This window comes from Hippocampus zosterae, chromosome 8 (assembly GCF_025434085.1).
Source record: "Hippocampus zosterae strain Florida chromosome 8, ASM2543408v3, whole genome shotgun sequence".
Classification (NCBI taxonomy): Eukaryota; Metazoa; Chordata; class Actinopteri; order Syngnathiformes; family Syngnathidae; genus Hippocampus; species Hippocampus zosterae.
In genome coordinates this window covers 21,465,565-21,486,894 of record NC_067458.1, presented here as the reverse complement: position 1 = coordinate 21,486,894, position 21,330 = coordinate 21,465,565, and the positions used below count along the sequence as shown (strand labels likewise).

The 21,330-nt window shown below is 42.4% G+C and overlaps 2 protein-coding genes across 7 annotated transcripts in view; one reads left to right on the top strand and one right to left on the bottom strand.

Moving 5' to 3' along the window:
* The window catches only part of zbtb11 (zinc finger and BTB domain containing 11), a 253,182-nt gene that overhangs the window by 155,421 nt on the left and 76,431 nt on the right, over positions 1-21,330 (top strand). The window lies entirely within an intron of this gene.
* lpp (LIM domain containing preferred translocation partner in lipoma) overlaps positions 1-21,330 on the bottom strand; it is a 98,476-nt gene that overhangs the window by 64,861 nt on the left and 12,285 nt on the right. For 2 of the 6 annotated variants that reach the window (XM_052073070.1, XM_052073069.1), the window contains exons 2-3: positions 20,573-20,616; positions 421-608 (exon numbers count right to left, since the gene is read on the bottom strand). In XM_052073070.1, the coding sequence (XP_051929030.1) occupies positions 421-604 (184 nt within the window). In that variant the 5' untranslated portion in view covers positions 605-608; positions 20,573-20,616. Of the gene's footprint in view, positions 1-420; positions 609-20,572; positions 20,619-21,330 lie in introns of all 6 variants that reach the window. The other 4 variants (XM_052073073.1, XM_052073071.1, XM_052073068.1 and 1 more) reach the window with 3 other exon arrangements.

Sequence of the window (21,330 nt, the reverse complement as noted above, 5' to 3'; positions counted from 1 at the left end):
AACCAAAATTTGTGAGAATCAGCGAAACAGGTGTCAAAGGCAGGCAAGACAAGCAGTGGCTGCATGGTGTTTGTAGACTAAATATCATGTAGAAGATGTGTGACAGCTTGAGACAGGTCTGTCGTCAACACATCGCTAAACAGAGAAACAGTGTGAATTTAAATGTGAATTATTGTGGGAAAAAGTGAGCAAGAATAAAAAGCAGCTAATACTCGATTATTCGATGGAACAGTAGTTAGGATAATCAATTCTGAAATTATTTGATTGTGACAGCCACACCAACATCCTGTTCAATTTTGGGCAGGGATCCTTGAGACTTTTTTGTGGGTCCTGCTAGGATAAATATTTACACTAAAATTAATGTGGATTGGCTATACTGGTCTCGGAGGAGAGTTATGTTTGAGGTTGCATTTTGTTTACCTGCGGGATCTGGGTCGCTAGCATGCTTGTAGGGGTTGAATTTGGGTTTGGGCGCCACCACTGGGGCAAACTTTTTGGGCGCCTGCTGCTGCGACACAGAGATGCTGGCGCTGCCCGGCGACGGCGTGGTCTCCATCCTACCGGTCACCTGACCACCGTCGCCACTGTTGCCTGCGTTCCACATGCTTCTGGTGAGAAGAGAGAAAAATAGTTACATTTGCGGAAAAATTGCGAATCAGATGAGAACCAAGTCTTATTTTAGAGAAATGTTTTAATAAAGCTCTATGTTCTCGAGTGAAACTGTTCCATATTTTTATTTAATTTTAAAAAGTTATTTTAACACGAATAACATTGCAATGCTATGACAATAGCTATATGTTGAGAACAAAATCATATAAAGTGACTGACTGTCACAGTAAATATATTTAATGCAAACAGAGGAATTATTTGGGGGTTTTCAACAACATGCACCCTCCGCACCCTTCAAGTAATTAGGGAGGCGTGAGACCTGAGTGAACTTTTTAACTATTGAGTCAGTGGAGAAGATAAGCAGAAGCTAGGCGTGATCCTGTGATCTTGACACCTTTTAATGTGTCCAAAAGCCTGGAACATGAAAACTATCAAAACGACTTTGAAGTGCCAAACCTTTTGTTGCTCTCTTTCTTGAGTTACAAAGCCCACAAATCAAAATGAGAGACAAAAGCGCACTCCACCACCACAACAACAACAACAGTAAAAATAATGAAATAAAAACATATTGAAGAGAAAAAAATGCTGCAATGCTGCTGTAACTGCTGCTGGTTTGACGCACTTCTCAAAAACCCTGTTTGGAATTCATACTTAATTGAACTTTCGCTAAGATACTGTTGCTAAGCTACTGTTGCGAAACCACGGCTACTAAGATAATGCTAACAAGTGATGGAGACTGAGGACAACAACAATACATCATAGTTAGCCCCCTTTTCACGACAAACATTTTCCAAAAAGGAGTTAGCATTGATGGCAAATGCCCAGACACATCAGCCAGGACAGCGTTAGCAAACAAGATATAGCACTATTTTTGCCGGTTATTCTTTGCTTATGTTGGAGCCAATTGTGGGAAACTATTCCACTACTCTTGCTAAGCTACGGTTACTATGCTAATGCTAACAAGCAAATGCAAATACAGTACGAAACAGCAAGTGTAACTACAGTGTATAATAAAGTATAAAAGTAAAAGTAAAATACAGTAAAAAAAACGATATAATAGTATTTGTGTCTGAGTTCTGTAGCTAAGTAACGGTAACCAGGTTAGTTTTACAAAGGCAACTCAAGCAAGTGAACTAAGCAAAGAGGAAAACTAACAGAACTGCGGAACGTTATTTAACATGAGATTGGTTATAAAGTATTTTGAACACGGACACATCCCCAAACTGTAACTAAGTAACTAATTATAAGCAATGTAAAATCAGCATAAAATATGGTGAAAAAGTTCATTATCTCAGTCATTTGTTCCACTTCCCCTTTCAAAAAGAAAAAAAAAACCAAACATTTGAGTTGTGCAGGTCATAATAATGGCAAAAGGGGTTTTGAGCTAATTTATCTTTTTTTTCAAGAAAAACACACACACACACAAAACAGCAAACAATGTGTTGATATTTGTCATAGCAAACCGCAACAAATAAATAAATATAACAAGAGTCAACAACAAGAAGGCTCTTTATCCACAAATCACATCAACTATTTCAACTATTTATACGGCAACATTTCTGCCGTCCTTCTCTTCCTCCTTTCCTTTCCTTGTTTGTCGGTTGCGCTGTCTTCTTATCCCGGCTGCGACTGATTCGGGGGGGTTTACATTCTTGTGGCTGGGGCCCACGCACAATCATCTTTTAATATCAGCTGAAAACCCGGCTCCTCATGTTTGATATCTTAACGCGGAATGTCTCACACCCACCTGTCCTTTCACGCCTTTCACAAAAAAAAAAAAAAAAGCGAGGTAAGGAAAATGATCAGAGGCGTGCGACACATTCAATGCGGCGCACACAATACACGCCGCCGCGCTTTGATCGCGACGTGTACAATCGCAGTGTCGTCGTCGTTTTGTGCTTACCCGGTGCTAACGTGTGCGTTGGGCACGCCAGCGATTCAAACATCTGTCAGTGCCAGAAAGCTAACAAATAACGCGACGATGGCCATAGAACAGAAAATGGGACTTAGTGGGACATAGCTCAACAAACAAAAAACAATAACTCTCCCCCCCAAAAAAACAACACACAAAGGCCTGAAAGTATGCAAAAAGGGGAAATGTGATGATGAAATGGGACATATAGCTGATTATGCTGTCCCGGGAAACGTGGAATGCGGAAAAAAGTGGGAATTTCGGCATATTCTTTCTGTGGCAACCGATACAGTTAATGCTGGCATGAAAAGGGTGTATGGGGGGAAGGGGGGCACTGCGGTTTGGTTTCACCCTAAGCGACGCAAATCACAGAAAGGGCAAAAAAATCCAAAAAGCAATGGTTTAAATAATCTAATTGGCATTTGATAATCTTTTTATCAAAGAAGAAAAAAACTGTTAAAATCGGGAATCGGATTTTTGGGAGCAAGAAATTTCATTTTATGGCCATGTCGCTGACCCAGATTTGAGCTAAAAAGGACTAAATATTCTGAACGGTCAACAGTGTCAATCTCAACCACGTGAGGATTTGTCACAAAGAGGATTTTTACGACGGGCTGAGCTGACGACAGAGCGTATAAAGGTACACGATACGTATGCGTCTCTTCCTGGCGACGACGAGCAACAATTTCACGTTTGCTTTTCCGGTTAATCACACAAAAACAAAGTTCCATTAATTAAACAATCTCCTGCTAACTCATGATTCGTGTTAGCTAGCACGAGGCGCTACATAGCGTTCCACTTTTAAAAGTCAGAACAATCAAAAAAAAAAATTCTTTTTTTTTTAATAGCCTTATCTGGAGCCGTAGAATGGAGGCATGTCCAAGGAAGATAACATTAAAAGATGGAGCGCGTGGATGCTTCATGACTATGCGCTACTACGCACAACAACGTACATGTTGACATAATTATTGCGGACTAATAATGCTGACCATATTTCTAAAACCAGTTATTCACAAGACTTAGATGATCGAACAAGTACAGTAAGACAATTTCTATTTTAACTTTTACATCAAGTCATCAACATTCTCATTGGTCATTCCCGACTAAGGCGACCGACCGCGTCAATGTGACAAAGATTTCTTTTGTTTTGTTTTTAGCCAGCACTCCCCATTTTGCTTCCAGACTCCATTAACCACCGTTCAATCAATTCATTTTTGTTACAGACAAATTGAAGTGAAATCTTAACCATCAATTAACATCTTTGTGATGCGAATTAGGTAACAAACCAACAATAAAGAAAGGCCACATTTTCACTCCACAAGTGGCTCAAGCACCGACTTTGCTATTTTTCCTCCCGCTTGTCGTTGAGGAACTCGCCGCAGGTGTTTCTCCGCTGCATTAATTTTTCATGGCCGCCACGGAAGCCATCAAACAGAGACGCTCTGGTACACTGTCAAACATTTTTCTTTTGGGCATGACGTGCTTTCTAGCAAGACTCAAGTAAGACGCGTGAAACTGCCAGCCAAACTCCTTTCGCGAGATGCCGCCTAGATGGGCCGCTGGCTGTCATTCCAATGAACCCCCCACCCCCCACCCCCGCCCCAGAAAAAAAAATGTTTCTGTCCTGGGAGTAGAGTTAGCTCGCTCGGTCAGGCACCAATCAAAACATCACTTAAAACAGACACCATTGCCGTACCACCTCAACGGGCTTGGGGGGGTTGCTGACCGGGATTAGCACTTACACTGGATGACGCAACAAGCGCGGGGGCCACTCAGCCAGGCGAGCGGAAGCTCTAAAAAATTCAACGCTCCCATCCTAGCGAGCGAGCCCATGGCGGCAGTGGCAAGGGCGGCCGCTTCGGATACGCCTGAATGGCTGAGTAGGTTAACGCGACATTATACAAACAGCAGCGCCGACTTGACGTTTTTCCCGCATTTCTCGCCACCATACTACCTGCCGACTTTTTAGAAAAGCCGAGAGGAGAAAGGAGCTCAAGCGGGTCGTCGTGGCAGATGAAGATTTTCAGGAGGCTAGTCCAAGGCTGACTGATGCACGGAGAGTTGTTCGGGACCTCTTTTGGGTGTTAAAAGTTTAATCGAGAGGAGGCAACAACAGCGTCAGACCACCGGCGAAATCAAACATCGTGTTCTGAAACATAGCTACTGAAAACACTACATTAAAAACTTGACATGCTGTCCCACAGCAATAAAAATAATCTAAATGTCATTCTTTCACCATGAGATTTGATTACAGTACTTTCTCTCAAGGGATACTAAATACACAAATCTATTTTAAAGTCATAAGAATAACGTATTTTCCGCACTAAAAGGCGCACCTAAAAGCCTTCCATTTTCTTAAAAGCTCACCGCCCACCTTAAAATCCGATACGCCTTGTGTATGGTCATTACGGTAATATTTCGACCCCAAAATGGCTCCTTGCTCGAGACATGCTGACAATGCAGAGTTCAAATTTAAGGCGATCGGTTACGCAGTCGCCTTTTAGTGTGGAAAATACCGTTTTTGTACTAAATGAATCAAAAAACTTGTCAAATAGTCTTTTGGGGGGGGGGGTGCCATGGAGAGAAAAAAATGTGCATGGCTGTTATCGTGCATTCCTAATTTATAGCTTTTGCTTTTGTTTCCGACAATTTTTTGATGATGTGATGGATGGTAAAAAGCACACAACAATAACTTTAAATTAAAAACCTTTTTATAAAAACCATCAGCAAATATTATTTTTCAAGTAAAGGTTTGCAAGAATTGTATTTTGGGGATATTTCTTTATTTTTAATGTTATTTTTTAAAGTCAAATCATTTGAGAAATGAGCACATTATTTTTTCCTTCCGTACTTGCAGTGTGCTTCTTTCGCCCAAAATCTTCCTGTTGAGGTATCAATAAAGTTTCTTTTGGTGTGCATTGCTTTGAATGTTTCACATTTGTTTTGTTGATCGCATATTGATGATAATTGAGGCTACGGGTGTCCACTTGAATGGAGCTCCTCTACCTTTCCAACACCTCCTCGGGGGGGTAGAATCTGTGACGACAAATCTGCCTGGCGACTTGTGACACGCTTCACCTGCGACACCTGCACGCAGTCGCCCACGTGTGAGCCGAATTAGCGGACATCTGACACAAAGCGGCCTCGACAATGCCGACGAGAAACGCCGCCGGCTAGCGTCACCTTTTTACAGTGTCCAAAGCAACTGCGAAAAACAACAAGAAAACTTTTTTTACGCTCGTAACAACACTCAAACACTTGCGAAAGGCGGAAGCTACATGCTAACGCTAATTGTTTGCGTCTGTCCACCCGTTTGGTATCCTCTGCATTAAGGCAGCCAAAGTACTGACATTCTGTACTTCGAGTTGTAATGTTAAGTGTGTGAAAGTACTCGTTTAACTGTTACAAGGTACAGCTTCTGCAAAGTAGCTGTTAAAAAGTTAAAAAGTAAGAAAACACAGTAATATCCAAATGTTGTTGGGCTTTGTCTGAAAGGCACAGACGTTTTGTCACCATACAACAAACGCTGGCTTTACAGGTGAAAGACGCCGGCGGATCAAGGCCGCATTTTCAGTTACCGTTCCAATGCAGGACGCTCGCAGGATCTCTGCGCAAAATCTCGGGAAGGTACATGATTCCAGCAGCACCCGCGCAACTTTTTTTGTAATCTCTTTTTCTCAAGAGGATCTTGGAGCAGTGAGAAAGAGCGCAAAGGATGCAATAAGTTTTATCCCGCCGCATAATGTGGCTAATAACACAGAGGATGATGTGAAGGTTCATCCATAAACCACAACGCAAATACACATTTGTCCTCCGTTAGCTATTGTTATTGATAAGCATTCCGAATCTGATTGCCAACTGTGAATGGATACAAATACATAAAACACACACACACACACACACATACACACACGTGCACTCACATTACTTTTTTTTGCGAGATTTTACAATTTTTCTTTGCCAATATGTGATAAAAGCCCTATTTTTTAAAAAATTGAAAAATGTATATGTATGATTAAATAGATATTGTATAGCTACTGAATGTGATTTTCATTTCATTGTGTATATTTAATTTTCTTACACATGTTCAAATATGTTTTTCCAACATAAAGCTTATATGTTGTAATCCAACATAATTACATCTTCACATAATTTACTATTATCACAACAGCTAATGTCTATTTTTGTTACTGTCCATTGAAGAGCATATATCTCCAAATATTTGTTTTTCTCTGTTTATTCTAAACCTCAGATATAAAAATTGAGAACACATACAATTACATTTTTTCAGCACTGTGTAAAATGGCATCTCCAAGTTATGATTTTTTGTTTCTTTTTCTGTTTTAGTGACTCGTTCCTAGTTTTCCTCTGTACAGTATTATTTTTTTTAAAGATAATCATACTCAATTATTTCAAATTACGTGATTACTTTGTTCGATTATTCATTTTTGATCTTTACATTCCATTTCCTGTGTGTCATGTGTTTCCTTAATCAGATATGATTTTATGTGACGATTAGTTTTTGTTTTGTTTTTACTGATTAACTTGTTTTTGACTGCAATAAATCAACGCCGTTTCTTCACTTATTCAATTGGGGTTTTTTCGTTTTTCAAAATGTAGGTTCATAAAAGCTCCATAATTAAAACGAGGGAACAACATCTGATATTTCATTTTATTACTGCCCTGAATCTTCTTTTTATCTGATTATTTTTGACGACGGTAATCAATCGTAAAATCGTTTGCGCACTCTTGAAATTCAATTCAATTGTTTATTTCACACTCGAGGTTCGTCAAAGCCCCCCCTCATTAAAATGAAGGGAAGAAATCAAATCCACATACGCAGATAAAAGAACTATATTCAAAAACATTTGAATATAAAAAACATCTCTAAAACATTTATTGTATCCATCTGGAATTTTCTGATCTGCGCAATACAGTTAGTTGTGTGTAAAAAGCTTTAAATAAAACGTAACGGGACTCTATAATTATGACATCACATTGTTGCCGTGTCTTCATTCAATGAAGTTTCCGTCGCAATAAATGATGGGCGCCGCTCAAACGTGTTGACAAAACGCTCAGGATGTTGTTGATGCCAGTTCAAGTTGGCCTTTGCTCCCTAATGACGGCACGGAGCCAAACTTGTTCCTGTAAATACGCCGAACGTGACTTGAACGCTGACTGACAGCCCGCGTCGGCGGGGGAGGAATCAAAAAGGGGGGAAAAAAAAACAAAAAACGGGACGGGCTTGCTCGGCTCGCTCCTTGATAAGTGCGCCGCGTCTCGGGAGTCGATCGCGCTCGCGTCTCGGGAGGTCGCTGAGTGACAGCTGTAAATATATCAACGTCGCAAAGCCGCGAGCCTCCGCCGAGGATTGCGCTCTTCTTTTAAAGGCAGGAATGCCACGCCGACAACAAACAAACGCAGGCATCTGCAAATCAATATGAGTCGCCTGATTAGCATGCCAAACATTCAGGTGCGGCAAGCATGAAAGGCTGGAAATGAAGGCCACACCTCTCCTGACATGAATTCAGAACCCGCAACTTGTTCTCTTTGGCTTCCGAACAAGACTTTTTAGAAAGTTGTACTCGGGGTTACAGTGAAAGAACTTCGACCGCAGTCTGTTCCGGTTAGTCTTTTTTTTTGTTTTTTGTTTTTTTTTGACGGCGAGACATCAAACTTCTCCGCCATGCTCCAATAACACGCAGTGACAATTAAACAAAAGCACAAACGTGTATTTAGGGTACGGCTTCTCAAGACTTTTTGGTGCGCCCGCTTATAAGATAAGATAAGATATCCTTTATTCGTCCCACACTGGGGAAATTTACAAGATGATGAAGATATGATAGACCCGCCGACCGCATTTCACGTGGCAACGTTAAACCAGCTTCGGGGCCTGAATTTGGAAGCGAGAGACGCTCGCAAGCAGGTAGCACGCTACCACGCGCTAGCGCTAGCGCTAATAAGAAGCTCCAGGACAAGAAGGTTGCCTGTCAGATGAGAGCAATTAACTCTGGTTTGATGTGACATTTAATCGATTCAAGGCAATGTTGTTCCCTTCCAGATAGGCTTTACTATTTTTCGTCTTTGCCAGAAACCTTTTCCGAAGCCAAAGCGCTGATTTGCTTATTTGCCACTGAAACTCCGCCTGCCTGAAAACACGTAGCCGCTGGCATCGTTTGAATAATGTCCCGTCATTGTCACCGCTGTCATCTCCGGATTAACACGTTTGAATTTAATTTATTTTGCAGGGGACAGGGGGGGAGGGGGCAGGGGGGGAAGCCCATTGTCATTTTGGGATGCAAAGATCGACCAATGAGGGCTTCAAGCTAAACAAGTCAAAGGCTCAAATGTTGCGCATCAAAGCACAGCGGACCGCTTTAGGAAAGTCAGTGCGCTGAGGATGAAAACAGTTTATCAGTGAAGCGGGATACAATTTTAGACGATTACCGTTTGAAGTTTTACCATATTTACCGTAGCATTTGAGAACAGCGCTGCGGTGTCTTTCGGCATCTTCCGCAAGAGCAAAAAAAAAATAAAAATGTGGGAAGACGAAGATGCAAAACAGAAGAGAAATGGGGGGAGAGAGAGAGAGCTGTGTGGTTTCACTCACTTGGCAAACAGGCCCACTGCTTGTTGAGAGCGGAGACAATGACTTTATTTTGCATAATTTTCCAGCCTCATTTTACGTACTTGGTGAGTGCCTTCGTCAAATTCGGCAGTGTCGTTTTTAACAACACTGATCTCAGTGGTATGTCAAATTGAGAAGTTATTTTCTGCTTTCGGGGACTTTAAGCTGTCATTACATTATTTCTTTAACTTTTGTTGCATTTTTTGTTTGTTTATTTAAGAAACTTTCATTTTCTGGAAAATTTACAGCTGGCAGTTGATTTTTTTTTTTTTTGTATGTTTTAAATACAGTGTATGTAAGGGCGGCCCGGTGGTTAGCACGTCGACCTCACAGTGCAGAGGTACCAGGTTCAATTCCAGCTCCCAGTGGCTGCGTGGGTTTCCTCCGAGTATTTGAGTTTCCTCCCGCATTCCAAAAACATGCACAGCAGGCTGATTGAACGCTCAAAATTGTCCCTAGGTGTGAGTGTGTGCGCGGATGGTTGTTGGTCTCTGTGTGCCCTGTGATTGGCTGGCAACCGGTTCAGGGTGTCCCCCGCCTACTGCCCGAACACAGCTGAGATAGGCTCCAGCATCCCGCTTGTGCGGATAAAGCGGATCGGAAAATGGATGGATGGATGGAAACACTGTCTGTCATTTCATCTGTTCCTGTTTACCAAACTGTACCGAACGTGACCTTGAAACCGAGGTACGACTCGAACTGTGATTTCTGGCGCACCGTAAATACTGCACAATAATCTCCTTCATTGCTTCTTTTACGTACGGGTGAGAGCTTTGCTACTTATTTACCGTGAACCCGTTTTCAAGCCAAAAGCAGCGGAAAACAAGTTTTTTTTTTTCTGATTCAACTACGCCCGCTGACCAGATGCTCCGCGCAACGTCAAATTCCGCGCAGCTCAACAACAACATTTGCTGAAAGGGAGCTCGGCTCAATGCAAAGCTAAGGAGGTAAACATGGGGAAAGTGGGAACGTCTAATCCCCGTGGCGAGTGTACTGTACAAGATTGGCGGATTAGTATGGATTTTCGGGATTTCTTCTCGGCCATATGCTGCTAAAAAGCCACGACAGTTTGCTTAATGATACAAACTTAATTCTCACCGGCAATTAAGAGGGTTGACGTCGCCAACGTTTGGAAGATGACAACAGCTCGGGTATTGTTTCCGTTGTCGATATGCAGACGATTGAAACTTGTATCGGGGTTTTGGGCTCAGGCGTGTAATCCCTTCCCTCCCTGGCAAGGCCGCATAGCCGTCGCTCGTCAATGGCACTTTGTTGTCTACACATGACTTTAAGAGCCTGGCTATCTTCAGCGTAGCAACGGCGTCCCCCGTTTTCTCAACGGCGCCTGATGAAAGAGGCCGAGGCTGATTTCGCCACTTTTCTTGACTTGTGACGACTTTTAAAAACGGCGCAAACGTGTTCTTGGGGAAACGGGCAAGAGTTAGGCCGATTTCTTCAGGCCTTCTTTTGAGAAGGAAGATGACTAACTCGTACACAAAACAATGAGCAGCTCTAGGACCCCGTGAAAGAAAAAGAAAAAAAAACATTCTGTATTTTGCACAATACAAAATGACTCAGACCGCAGAAGGCAAAAAAAAAAACGGCAAAAGACGACGCAAACCGTAGAGGATGCAAATTTGCCAATTCGCTAACAGTGGCGAGTGCGTGTGAAGCATTTCCAAATGGTCGGGGGGATGCGTCGCCAACGTGCTTTCTTTCCCCAAAAATGCAAATTAGAGGGGAAAAGATGAACCGAGGCGGCCCGGTAGTCCAGTGGTTAGCACGTCGGCTTCACAGTGCAGAGGTACCGGGTTCGATTCCAGCTCCGGCCTCCCTGTGTGGAGTTTGCATGTTCCCCCCGGGCCTGCGTGGGTTTTCTCCGGGTGCTCCGGTTTCCTCCCACATTCCAAAAACAGGCATGGCAGGCTGATTGGACACTCTAAATTGTCCCTAGGTGTGAGTGTGAGTGCGAATGGTTGTTCGTTTCTGTGTGCCCTGCGATTGGCTGGCAACCGATTCAGGGTGTCCCCCGCCTACTGCCCGAAGACAGCTGGGATAGGCTCCAGCACCCCCGGCGCCCCTAGTGAGGATCAAGCGGTTCGGAAGATGAATGAAAAAAGATAAACACAAGAAGGAAAACAAACAAACTGCGAATGACAACGCGAACGGTAAGAAGACGAAAAAGCGATGAAACGCCACATGGCCGACGCTGGCGGGCATCGATCTCAACTTGGAAGAGGCTCTAGATTCCGGCCTAGCGTCCACGTTATCTCAACGCAGCCTCGTGAAAAGAGAGAGAAGGTTGATTTATCTGCTCGTCTCGACTTAATACTGCATACTTGAACTTCGTCTCGGGGAAAGTTGGCAGCCGCCTGGCCGATTTCTCCAGCCCTTCTCGGAGAAAGAAGAGCAATACGGCCGACACATAACAATGAGCAGCTCTAGGCACCCTGATAAAAAAAAAAAAAAAAAAAAAAAAAACTTCCATCATGTCACAGTGCGCCAAGGTTTCCTCATACTGCCTTTTGCACACAATAGCACGCGGTTAAGCTCACCACAGGGTTCCTTTTTCATTTCTTATTTTTTTTAACTTGAACTTCACCAGCATCTGATTTTGGAGGGCAAATGAATAAGTATAAAAAAAAAAAATTTTTAACACATTTTATTAGATTTGTTTCATCAGTGTACTGTATTGTAACCGCGGTGACGTTGCATCACGATTAAACCCACCTGAATACTTGAGCTAACCTTTGCATGAACCGCCAGCCGCCTGTGAATTCTTACTTGGCTGCTTTTCTGCCATGACGAATGTTAAAATGTGGACTTTTTTTTTTTTCCTTCGCCCCACTCCAACGTTTTAACTTGTTATCCGCAGAAGGCGAGCACTCGCAAGAGATGTCGATCGCCGCGGGCCCCGACGCAAAGTTTAGCCGGGTTTAATTCGCCCCTCAAACGATCCGACACCAGTTAGCGTTGCTCAACAAAAACGCAACAAAACAAACCCGTCCGACGCGGCGCTTAGACGGAACGGGCCGTCGTGTGATCATGTCACGTAACGCTCGTCGTTAGATAAGGTGACGCAACATGTGGCTCAACATCAGAAATTCTGTACATTCTGCTCCGAGTGAACGTGACAATTGTGTTATTGCGCAAAGTGTGACGAATGAAAAATGCTCAGTCACCAAAAATCAATTCCGAGCAAAAACAAAATACAGTTTCGTCATGACAGGAAATCTCACAGTCAAGTTCAGACAAAACAGAGCATGTCCGAGCAAAAATGCCTCGACGTGCAATTATACAAGAAACAATTGGATGCTTTGTCATTAGGAGGCGGCTCCTTATTTTGTACGCGTGTTTGTTTATAATGGTGACAAGCAAACGGCGTCACCAGCTGAAAACACGAATGTTATGTGTAAAAAAAATATCATTGTAACATTTTTTATCGTTAGGTAAAACGTGTCATAGTTTTACAAAAATGTGTCAAGTTTAAAAATATGCAAGAAACGATTCTCTCGAGGTGGCTCCTTATTTTAAACCTCGAAAACGTCTTTATTTTTGCAGTTCACTGTCTGAAAGCGCACACGCTCGCACTACGATCCCGTTTCGCTGGGTTCTGTGAGAAACGCAAACGATTGTTCTGTTGCAGCATCACTGTGTGAAAGAGGCGATGAGTTCGGAAGAAAAACCCCAATGCTTTGATGAAACGCTTGTTTGCCTGAAAGCATCTGGAGGTTGAGGTCAGAGTTTTGGCCTTGGGTTAGCGGGCTCGCAGCTGTTTGGCGCCTCGCTGCTCACTCCGCGGCATTTTCAGCGCTCCCAAAGGAGATTAATTGAAAAGTTAAAACAAGTTGTTTTTGGCCAGCTCTGGAGTTTAATTGACTCCCGGCTCAGGCTGTTTATCCGAGCCGTATCTATATCAGCCTCTTAATCACCGCGGCCTATCTTAATCACATCTGTCCATCTTTAAGCGCGTCTTATTTACCCCTTTTTAGGTGCCTCCTCACTTTCCTTTTGCAAGGAGGAGGAGGATGATGATGTTGATGATGATCGCGGCGCAGCTCGGGCTTTATCTCAACTCGATTGTATTTACAGAGCACTTTAAAACAACCGCCACCGCTGTACACAAGCGGCTATACATGGAGTAAAAATAATTCATACAACAAATTCATAACTAGGACAGTAGAGAGCGCAAAAACAGTCAAACTCAAAATCTCAACGTCTCATGCTGAGTCAAAAGCCAAAGAATAAAAATGAGTTTTATGATGAGTTCAAAAGATGGGCAGCGAGGGGGCTAGCTGAAAAACAAATAATAGAATAGTAAAAAGAACTTAAACATTTATACGGGGGGGCCAGTGAAGGGAATGCCAGAGTGGGAGTTCTGTGCTCCCTCTTACGAGCACCAGTCATGAGGCGAGCAGCAGCATTCTGGACCAACTGGAGACGCTTCATGGAGGATTGGCAGACTGCCGCGCGCTTCGCACCAAAACAGGCGTGATACTCGGCACAAAAACATGTCGTGGCGCTTAGACTTCATATCCAATGCATCAAAGCAACTACCCCACAAATTCAAGAAAGTCAACACCAGTTCTCTGTTGACCATTAACAAAGCAACCCTCCAAAAAAATGTTTCTGGTTCTGTTCATGTTTCTTGATTTAAAAAAAAAAAAGACAAATTGTTAATGAGATTTTGAAAGCATTTTTTTAAATCAGTGTACAGTACGTATTCATATTTCGGAGAGTTTTTACTGGCATATGATTTCAAAACTGTGAAATTGTGATCTGAGGTTAGCTTCACATGAGTAGCATCATCTTAGCATTTTGAGCTAATATCACCATGTATTATTTTACAGTAACTAGGAGAACAAGGCTTACTTTGGGGTGGACAAAAATGATCTAATAATGACATGAAAATTTGGGGGGAGGCATTAAAAAAGGACAATGTGGATGACCCCAAAGCTTTATCGTTTGGGAAAATGTTGTAAACTGTAACATATCTCACGGTTAATACAAGTACGGATATTTTTGGTGGTCGTAATGGATTTTGGAAACAAGGGGAGGAAAAAAAAAGAATAATTACCCGTTAAAATTAAAAAAAAATCGATACTGTACATACCACCCAAAAATTAATTAACGTTGTTCTGTGCTACACTGTGATTGGCCAGTCACGGTTTCCTGGGCGGGGCTTACAAACATCAGTAATCTTCAAGATTCACATATTGCTTAAAAAAAAATCATGTTCAGACAGCATCCAGCATTGTGAGCTGCTTTTGTGCGGCCTCTTTCAATTCCAGCGATCTCTGCAGGCATTTTTAAAAGCGGAATGAGTTCAAAACCAAATTCACCTTTTTATGCCTCTCGTCTGATGCCGAATAATCCAGCTAAATCGAAAGAGTAAACACATAATCAACACGATGATTACCCCTGTGACAGCGCGGCGCAGCGCCGGCCGCCTCCCTCATCCCAAATGTGCCAAATGTGATGCTAATGAAGCGCCAAATCCCACACGGTGCCGGCAACAGAGCAATCAGGACGCTTTGTTAAACAGACGCTGGTGTACGCGAAAACACCGGCGGCGATGTGGCACGAGCAAATGGCGGCACGTTCATTGGGAACAGCCGCTCTGGACCACCTTGCCTCATCATGTCGAGGACTTTCTAACAACTGCGACACACTGAAACGATGATGTCACGGGTGACTGTGCAGTGGAACCTTCATCCTTCTATCCGTTTTCCGCTTTATCCTCACAAGGGTCGCTCGCGGGGGATGCTGGAGCCTATCCGAGCCGGTTTTCTCCAATGGTAGCGCTAGCCAAACAAACCCTCGGCCTTCAGTCGAAACTAAGATGTAACGCGGGTGCTTGAATATGAGCTCCAATGCCAGCCGTAAATTTACAGTTCAAAATCGACATTTTATTTCTCAAAACACAAAGTTCTACACGGCAGTCATCGAATCAATCCTGTGTTCTTCCATCACGGTTTGGTTTGGGGCCGCCACAAAAAAGGACAAAATCCGACTTCAACGGACAGTTAGGACGGCAGAAAAAATCGTTGGCACTGCCCTACCCACTCTTGAGGACTTGCACACTGCAAGAATCAAAACAAGGGCACGGAAAATCCTCCTGGATCCCCCGCACCCTGCCCACCACCTTTTTCAGCCACTCCCCTCAGGCAGACGCTACAGATCCATGCGCACCAAATCCAGTAGACACTTAAACAGCTTCTTCCCTCTAGCCATTAACTCCTTAAACAGTCACTGACATAGTCACTCTTCTTGCACCACAAAATGGTACTACAAAACTACTGGTATACTCTAAAATGGTTCAATGATTTTGTTGTTTACGATGATACTAGTGCAGCGTGTTATACCGGAGACAAATTCCTTGTGTGTTCTACATACTTGGCCAATAAAGATGATTCTGATTCTGATTCTGATTCTGAAGTAGACGTGCCAGGAATTCAAACCTGGTTAACATGCCGACTAAGGGAGTGGCTCAGGAAATTTTCTATTTATGAGACATGAGAGTATGAATCTTAGACGAAAGGGTAGCCTGAGCTATATTATGACAAAAGTCACAACAAGCGCTCGGGGCTGCTTTGGCCACACAGCTGGACGAGTAACTTGCCAGAGATCCGTGTCGGACTCAAGAATTACTGCATGCAGGCTGAAGTAGGTGTTTATCCAAAGATGGATCTTATTTGGATTTAGTTGCGATACGATGTTAACATGTTTGTACCGAGTTTAAACCTTACGGGGACAGCGGTTACGACAGTGTACAGCTTATCATGTTACCAGGTCACAGGGTGCATGAAAGGGTTTCACAAGGCAGGCGTCAAAATCACTGTCACTGTCTCACCGGCTCGTATTTACGACGACGGAAGGAACAAACGGAAAAAAAAAAAATGTCTGCATCTCAAATTCCCTGTCTGAATTTGGGGCCCGGTTGCGTCAAAGTGACAGTGGACCTTTTAGCATTCTTTACTGTCATTTGCGTGGCAATTAGGCGCGCATAGAGCGAGAGTCGCTCAAAAAAAATGCCGAAGTCTCTGGGAATTTTTACAGGTCTTGCAAGATTCGCAGGGGTTTCCCACCGCCTTGTGCTTAATGGCGGGTTGGGGGGGGGGGGGGGGGGGGGGGCAATGGGGTGAAGGTTGTTTTAATCCTGATTTTGCACCTTTCTGATCAAAGACATTGAATGGCCAACTCCTCTTACGTCTTAATAAGATTGTTCTCCAAAGATGATCCTTTTTGTATGTCTGGGCCAATGACAGGGTCCAAAAACAAGTCGGGCCGACAATATGGACGATGTACGAGAGTCAAGTCGATATTTCTGACTCAAAAAACTTCACGGGGGGGGGGGGGGGGGCAACCCTAGACTTATTTGACTCTGTGGAGGGTGATGTGAATGGAATGCAGCCAATCAAAAAAGCGGTCTGAATGTCCTACCCGACAGTTTTTTGGGGGATAAAAGTGGGATCCCGAGACGCCAAAGCAAGTCTTAACGACAATACTATTCTTCTGCAACATCAGCGCTAAAAAAAAAAAAAAAAAAAAAAAAAAACAACAACAACAACAACGGGAGTTCCTGCTCTTCTTTGTTTTGGAGAGATCACATGATGACAGGAAATTTCTGCTTTGGAAGACTTTGTTTCGAGAATGGACAGTGGAACAGAATCTTAATGTGTCTGGCGCTGTGTTGAGATTATCGCAGCAGATTATCGCACACAAAATATGACCAAACCTAAATACATTTGAAAAAATGCTTGTGTGTGTGTGTAGCAGGCCTGAATTTCACATACTTGCAAAGCTCTCGCCAGATTTGCTGGAGATCTTGTGGGTGAGATTTACAGAGAGTTTATAGCGATTCGGAGAGGTTCTTTCGGACTTTTTTTTTTTTTGCAGTGGTTTTACAGTATTGTCAGAAGTCTCGTGAGATCTACAGGTGGTCCGTGAGATTTACCGAGGTCTTTCCGGATTTGAAGACGCCTCGCAATGCTGTCCGGATGTCCTGAGTGATTTTTCAACATTTCCTAAGTATTGTAGAAGTTTGCGAGCGTCGTCGGCGATCGGCGGGATTTGTAGCAGCCTCGGAGGGTTTGAAGAGGTTCCACAATATTTTCAGAGGCCGTGCAAGATTTGCCCGAGGGGTTGAGAGATTTGAAGAGGGTTTACGATATTTGCTGGGGTCTTGCGGAATAAGCGGAATTTTCGCAGGACTTTCAGACATTGTGTGAGATTTGCAGAGAGTTCACCGGGGGATTTGCAGAATTGACGTTTTGCAGATGTTTCGAAGGGTTGACCGATTGTCCCCCCCCCCCACCCCTCATAGCTGGACGAGTCTGGCGTTGTTTACAAATTACTCTGTATGGTGTATTTCCAAAATGTTGATAAAAATGAAACCTTTCGAGGCTTTTTGAGAGAATTTTTGTTCTCGCTCAGACTTTTGGACAACTTCAGAAAGATCGGAATGTAGAGCTCTCTACTTAGCCTCCCCAACATTTGTGGGGGTTGAAAATTTTTCAGGGCGCACCAGGTACATACGCGCAAATTCACAGGTAGGAGAAGAGTACAAAAGAGAGCGCCGGGAAGGAGCTTGAATGAAAGGAGGACTTAAAAGTACATCCGTGATAAGATGTTTACCCGGCAAAGAAAGCCGCAATCACACAATTCCATAAGCACGACATTCACAACAAAACAAACCCGTCCGTCAATCTCAAACGTTGGAATATCCTGAACAGAGTTCTTGAAATTCACGTTGGCAGCCGGCCTGGCGACTCATCTCGGGGTTTGGACGGCAGCTTGAAGAAATCTGGCCCCTGATTCAGCGTCAGGAATGCGAGGAGGCGAAATCGACAAGCAGCTATCGCTGGCACGTATCCCCCTACCCCGCTTTATTTATTTTATTTTATTTTTTTCAAAGGAGCAACCGCAGGAATGCAAAGATGCTCCTGCGGATCTTTTTAACACATTAAAGCTCGGAACAGAGCTCATTATTACCGTGGCTGTCAGATGAAACTCGCAACCACTTGCGTAACTTTTTTCGTGACGCGCTATTTTCTTTTTTACTTGACTGGGTCAGCGGGTGCGAGGTGAATGCAATGACAGTCTGCTATGTTTAGCCCTAACGACATAATTGCACACATTCTTTTTTTCTACCACCCCCCGCCTTTTGACAAAAAAAGGTGCAGCGGTATTCTTGAGGAGGAACAAAGATGGCTATCAAAGCGTGTGAAATGAAGGGCACAATTGGCTTGTAATGAGGGTATTCACGGCCACTTTGTGCCACATTGATAGCTTTCATCTTTCAAAGTCGTGGATTTGTCGCTCTCTTTAATTCTGTGTCTTGTCAGTCATTAAAAAGGTATGGCAGGGTGGTTTGTGTTTTTCATAGTTTCGTATTAAGAGCAGTGGACTTCATTTTACACTTGTATGAATGGATTATTTTCGCTAGGCAATTTATAGATACATATGCAAAGATATGTGTGTGTATGCGTGTGTGTGTTTAATGTATGTAGAATAAATGTACATTTTCAAACTGGAACCGTTTATTGTATATGTATGCCAAAGCAGAGAAGATGGACAAGTTCATTTTTGTGTTTTTAAATTATGGTAGTTTTATGGTATGGTTTTTTTTGTGATTTGTCATACGAATTTTAAAATAAAAAATAAAAAAGTCTGACAAGTACTAAGCCGAACAACAACAATACAAACCGTGAAAATGTGATATTTTGATCACACCAATTATAAATAAAGGGTTGAAAATTGAGATTTTTTTTTTGTAGACTGTAAATCTGATTAGCGATAAAATATTTTTTGTAATGTTTGAAAAAAATGGAGAATAAGTCTTTATTAATTGTACTTTCTACCTCAAAATGTTTCTGTTATCAGATTTGAATTGCATTTTACAATGCTGGAAGCTCATATTTTTATTCAATTAATCCTACTTTTTTTGTAATTTGTGTCAAATTTATCACAATAATAGCAACAAAAAAATGACAGATTTTCATTTGCAATTTTCATTATTTTGAATAAGAATTTTTTTTATGAAGTGAAAACATTTTTTTTTAATTAATACACATAATTCACCATACTTGTTTGGAAATTTTAAACATCTGCTACAGATTAGTTCAATTATTTCCAACAAAAAAATAAAATAAAATACCACCAGTTTGAAAAGTTTCATTTTCAAATTAATTTTTAAGTCAATCTATTTTTTAAGAGCCTGAAGCACATTACTCCTTTTTCCATTTTATCTTTGACCATGGTACCCGTTTAATTCTCAACGCATGCTTTCCAATTGAATTGGGTTTTTGGGTTTTCCTTTTTTTTCTCTAAACAGCGCAAAAAAAAAAAAATCATCACAGCACAACAACGGTCTGAAAGTTAGTGCAGCCCGTTTAAAAAGAGAGAGAAATCAAAGATGCAGTAAATAATGGATGCCAATGAAAAAATCATGCCCTTTAAATGTCACCAAACCCTCCGAAATATGGCATCAAATATACATCAGGTTGTACTACACCCGCAACATGTATCAACAAATGTTACAAAGAGAGCACCGCATCGCTTTGGTTGTGTCCTTTTTCTCATCTTGTGTTTTCCTACACACAGAAATAGAGAAGCGCGCGGGATCATTATTACCAGAAGAATAAAGAATCACTCTTGGAGCACCTGTTCAACCAGCGGCTGGGCATCTGTTCCCCCCTCCCCCACTTTAAAAAAAAAACATTTCTACATTTTCATATTCAACGAAACTCACGCCTGTTGTGCACATTTTGCAAAACTGGATTGTGTGTTGCTTTTCACTGGAGAGGAGACGAGATTTCAAGGACAATTTTGTCACGCTTTCAAGCGCCATTTCTCCGACTGGCAGTTCGAAATATGCCAACGCTGAGGGTTTTAATTCTCGTTTTATTGACGAGAACAATGAGCAGAACTCTCGCTGTCAAGAATGGGAGCGACTGTCCGAACTTTTTCAATAAACTTTTTGAATATTGTAATTAGTTTGATTAGTTTGTTTGTATTTTTTTTTACATCTGCGTTACTTCTCAGTTATCCAAGTCATCGTCATTCATAAATAATCAAAAAATAAAACAAAGCCACTGGACTTGTTTGTTGAATTTGTTGTTTGAAAAGAAAACCAAAAAAAAAAAAAAGAGCCTTAGTCACTTCGGGTCATTAGCTCACAAAGCGTTCAATATGCGGGCTGCACGTGAGCCAATATCAAGAAGCTGTTTTGAATTGTGGGCTAGCACAAAACGTCTCCTTTGAAAAATGTGTTCTCCACAAAGCTTCTTGAAATCATGTGAGCAAAGTCACTCACAACATTTGATCACGAAATGAGGTCAAATGCTTTGGGATTTTCCCCCAAGAGTTTCTTGTCCAAACAAGCAAATTTCAAAAATAAATAAAAAATAATCAACACTCACCAAAACTTTTAACACAAGGCGATGATGACGACACAATACAGCTCCTGAAAGAACACAACAGACCACACAACGCTCAGAATCAAGCTGGCGAACAACACGAGTACAAAAAATAAAAAATAAAATTTAAATACACGTCATTTTTTTTTCATCGGCGTTGTCCTATCTCTGGTGGCGAAAGTTTGCCTCTCCCGGCGTCCGCCTCGCCGCTTTTTCTTTCCGCCAAGTTTGCATTAAAGCGCAACGCAAACAAAGTGAAACCAGGCAACTTTTGACGTTCGGGGATAGATCGAAAAAGATAATTGTGAGTGAAATTGCTATTTCTGGCGCGGGGGAATGTCCTACATTCTCTTTGGATGCAGGTAAAAGTGGGGGCGGCGTGATTTCTTTATTTTATTTATTTTCTGTTTGTCTCCAGGGTCCCCCCCCTCCCCAAAAAACCCAAAAAGATGTACGCAAGCCTTTTGTTCCCGTAAATTGACAGTGTCAGTTTCCCACACGGCGGCGTATACTACAGGGAACAACAGTAGCGGCGCTGGGATACAATACAGATGCTCCGTGCAATGGGCGTCAGTCAACGTGACAGTTGTTTTTTTTTTCTTTTCTTTTAAAATGAAGGAAGGAGGGAGGATTGTCTCCTTTTTTTTCTGAACTTCCTAGCCGAGGAAGGCGAGGAAGGAATAGGAATTAATACACCTACACTCCCCTCCTCCCCTTTTCCCTTTAGGACGCCGTGCATCCTCTTCTTCTTTTGTACTCGC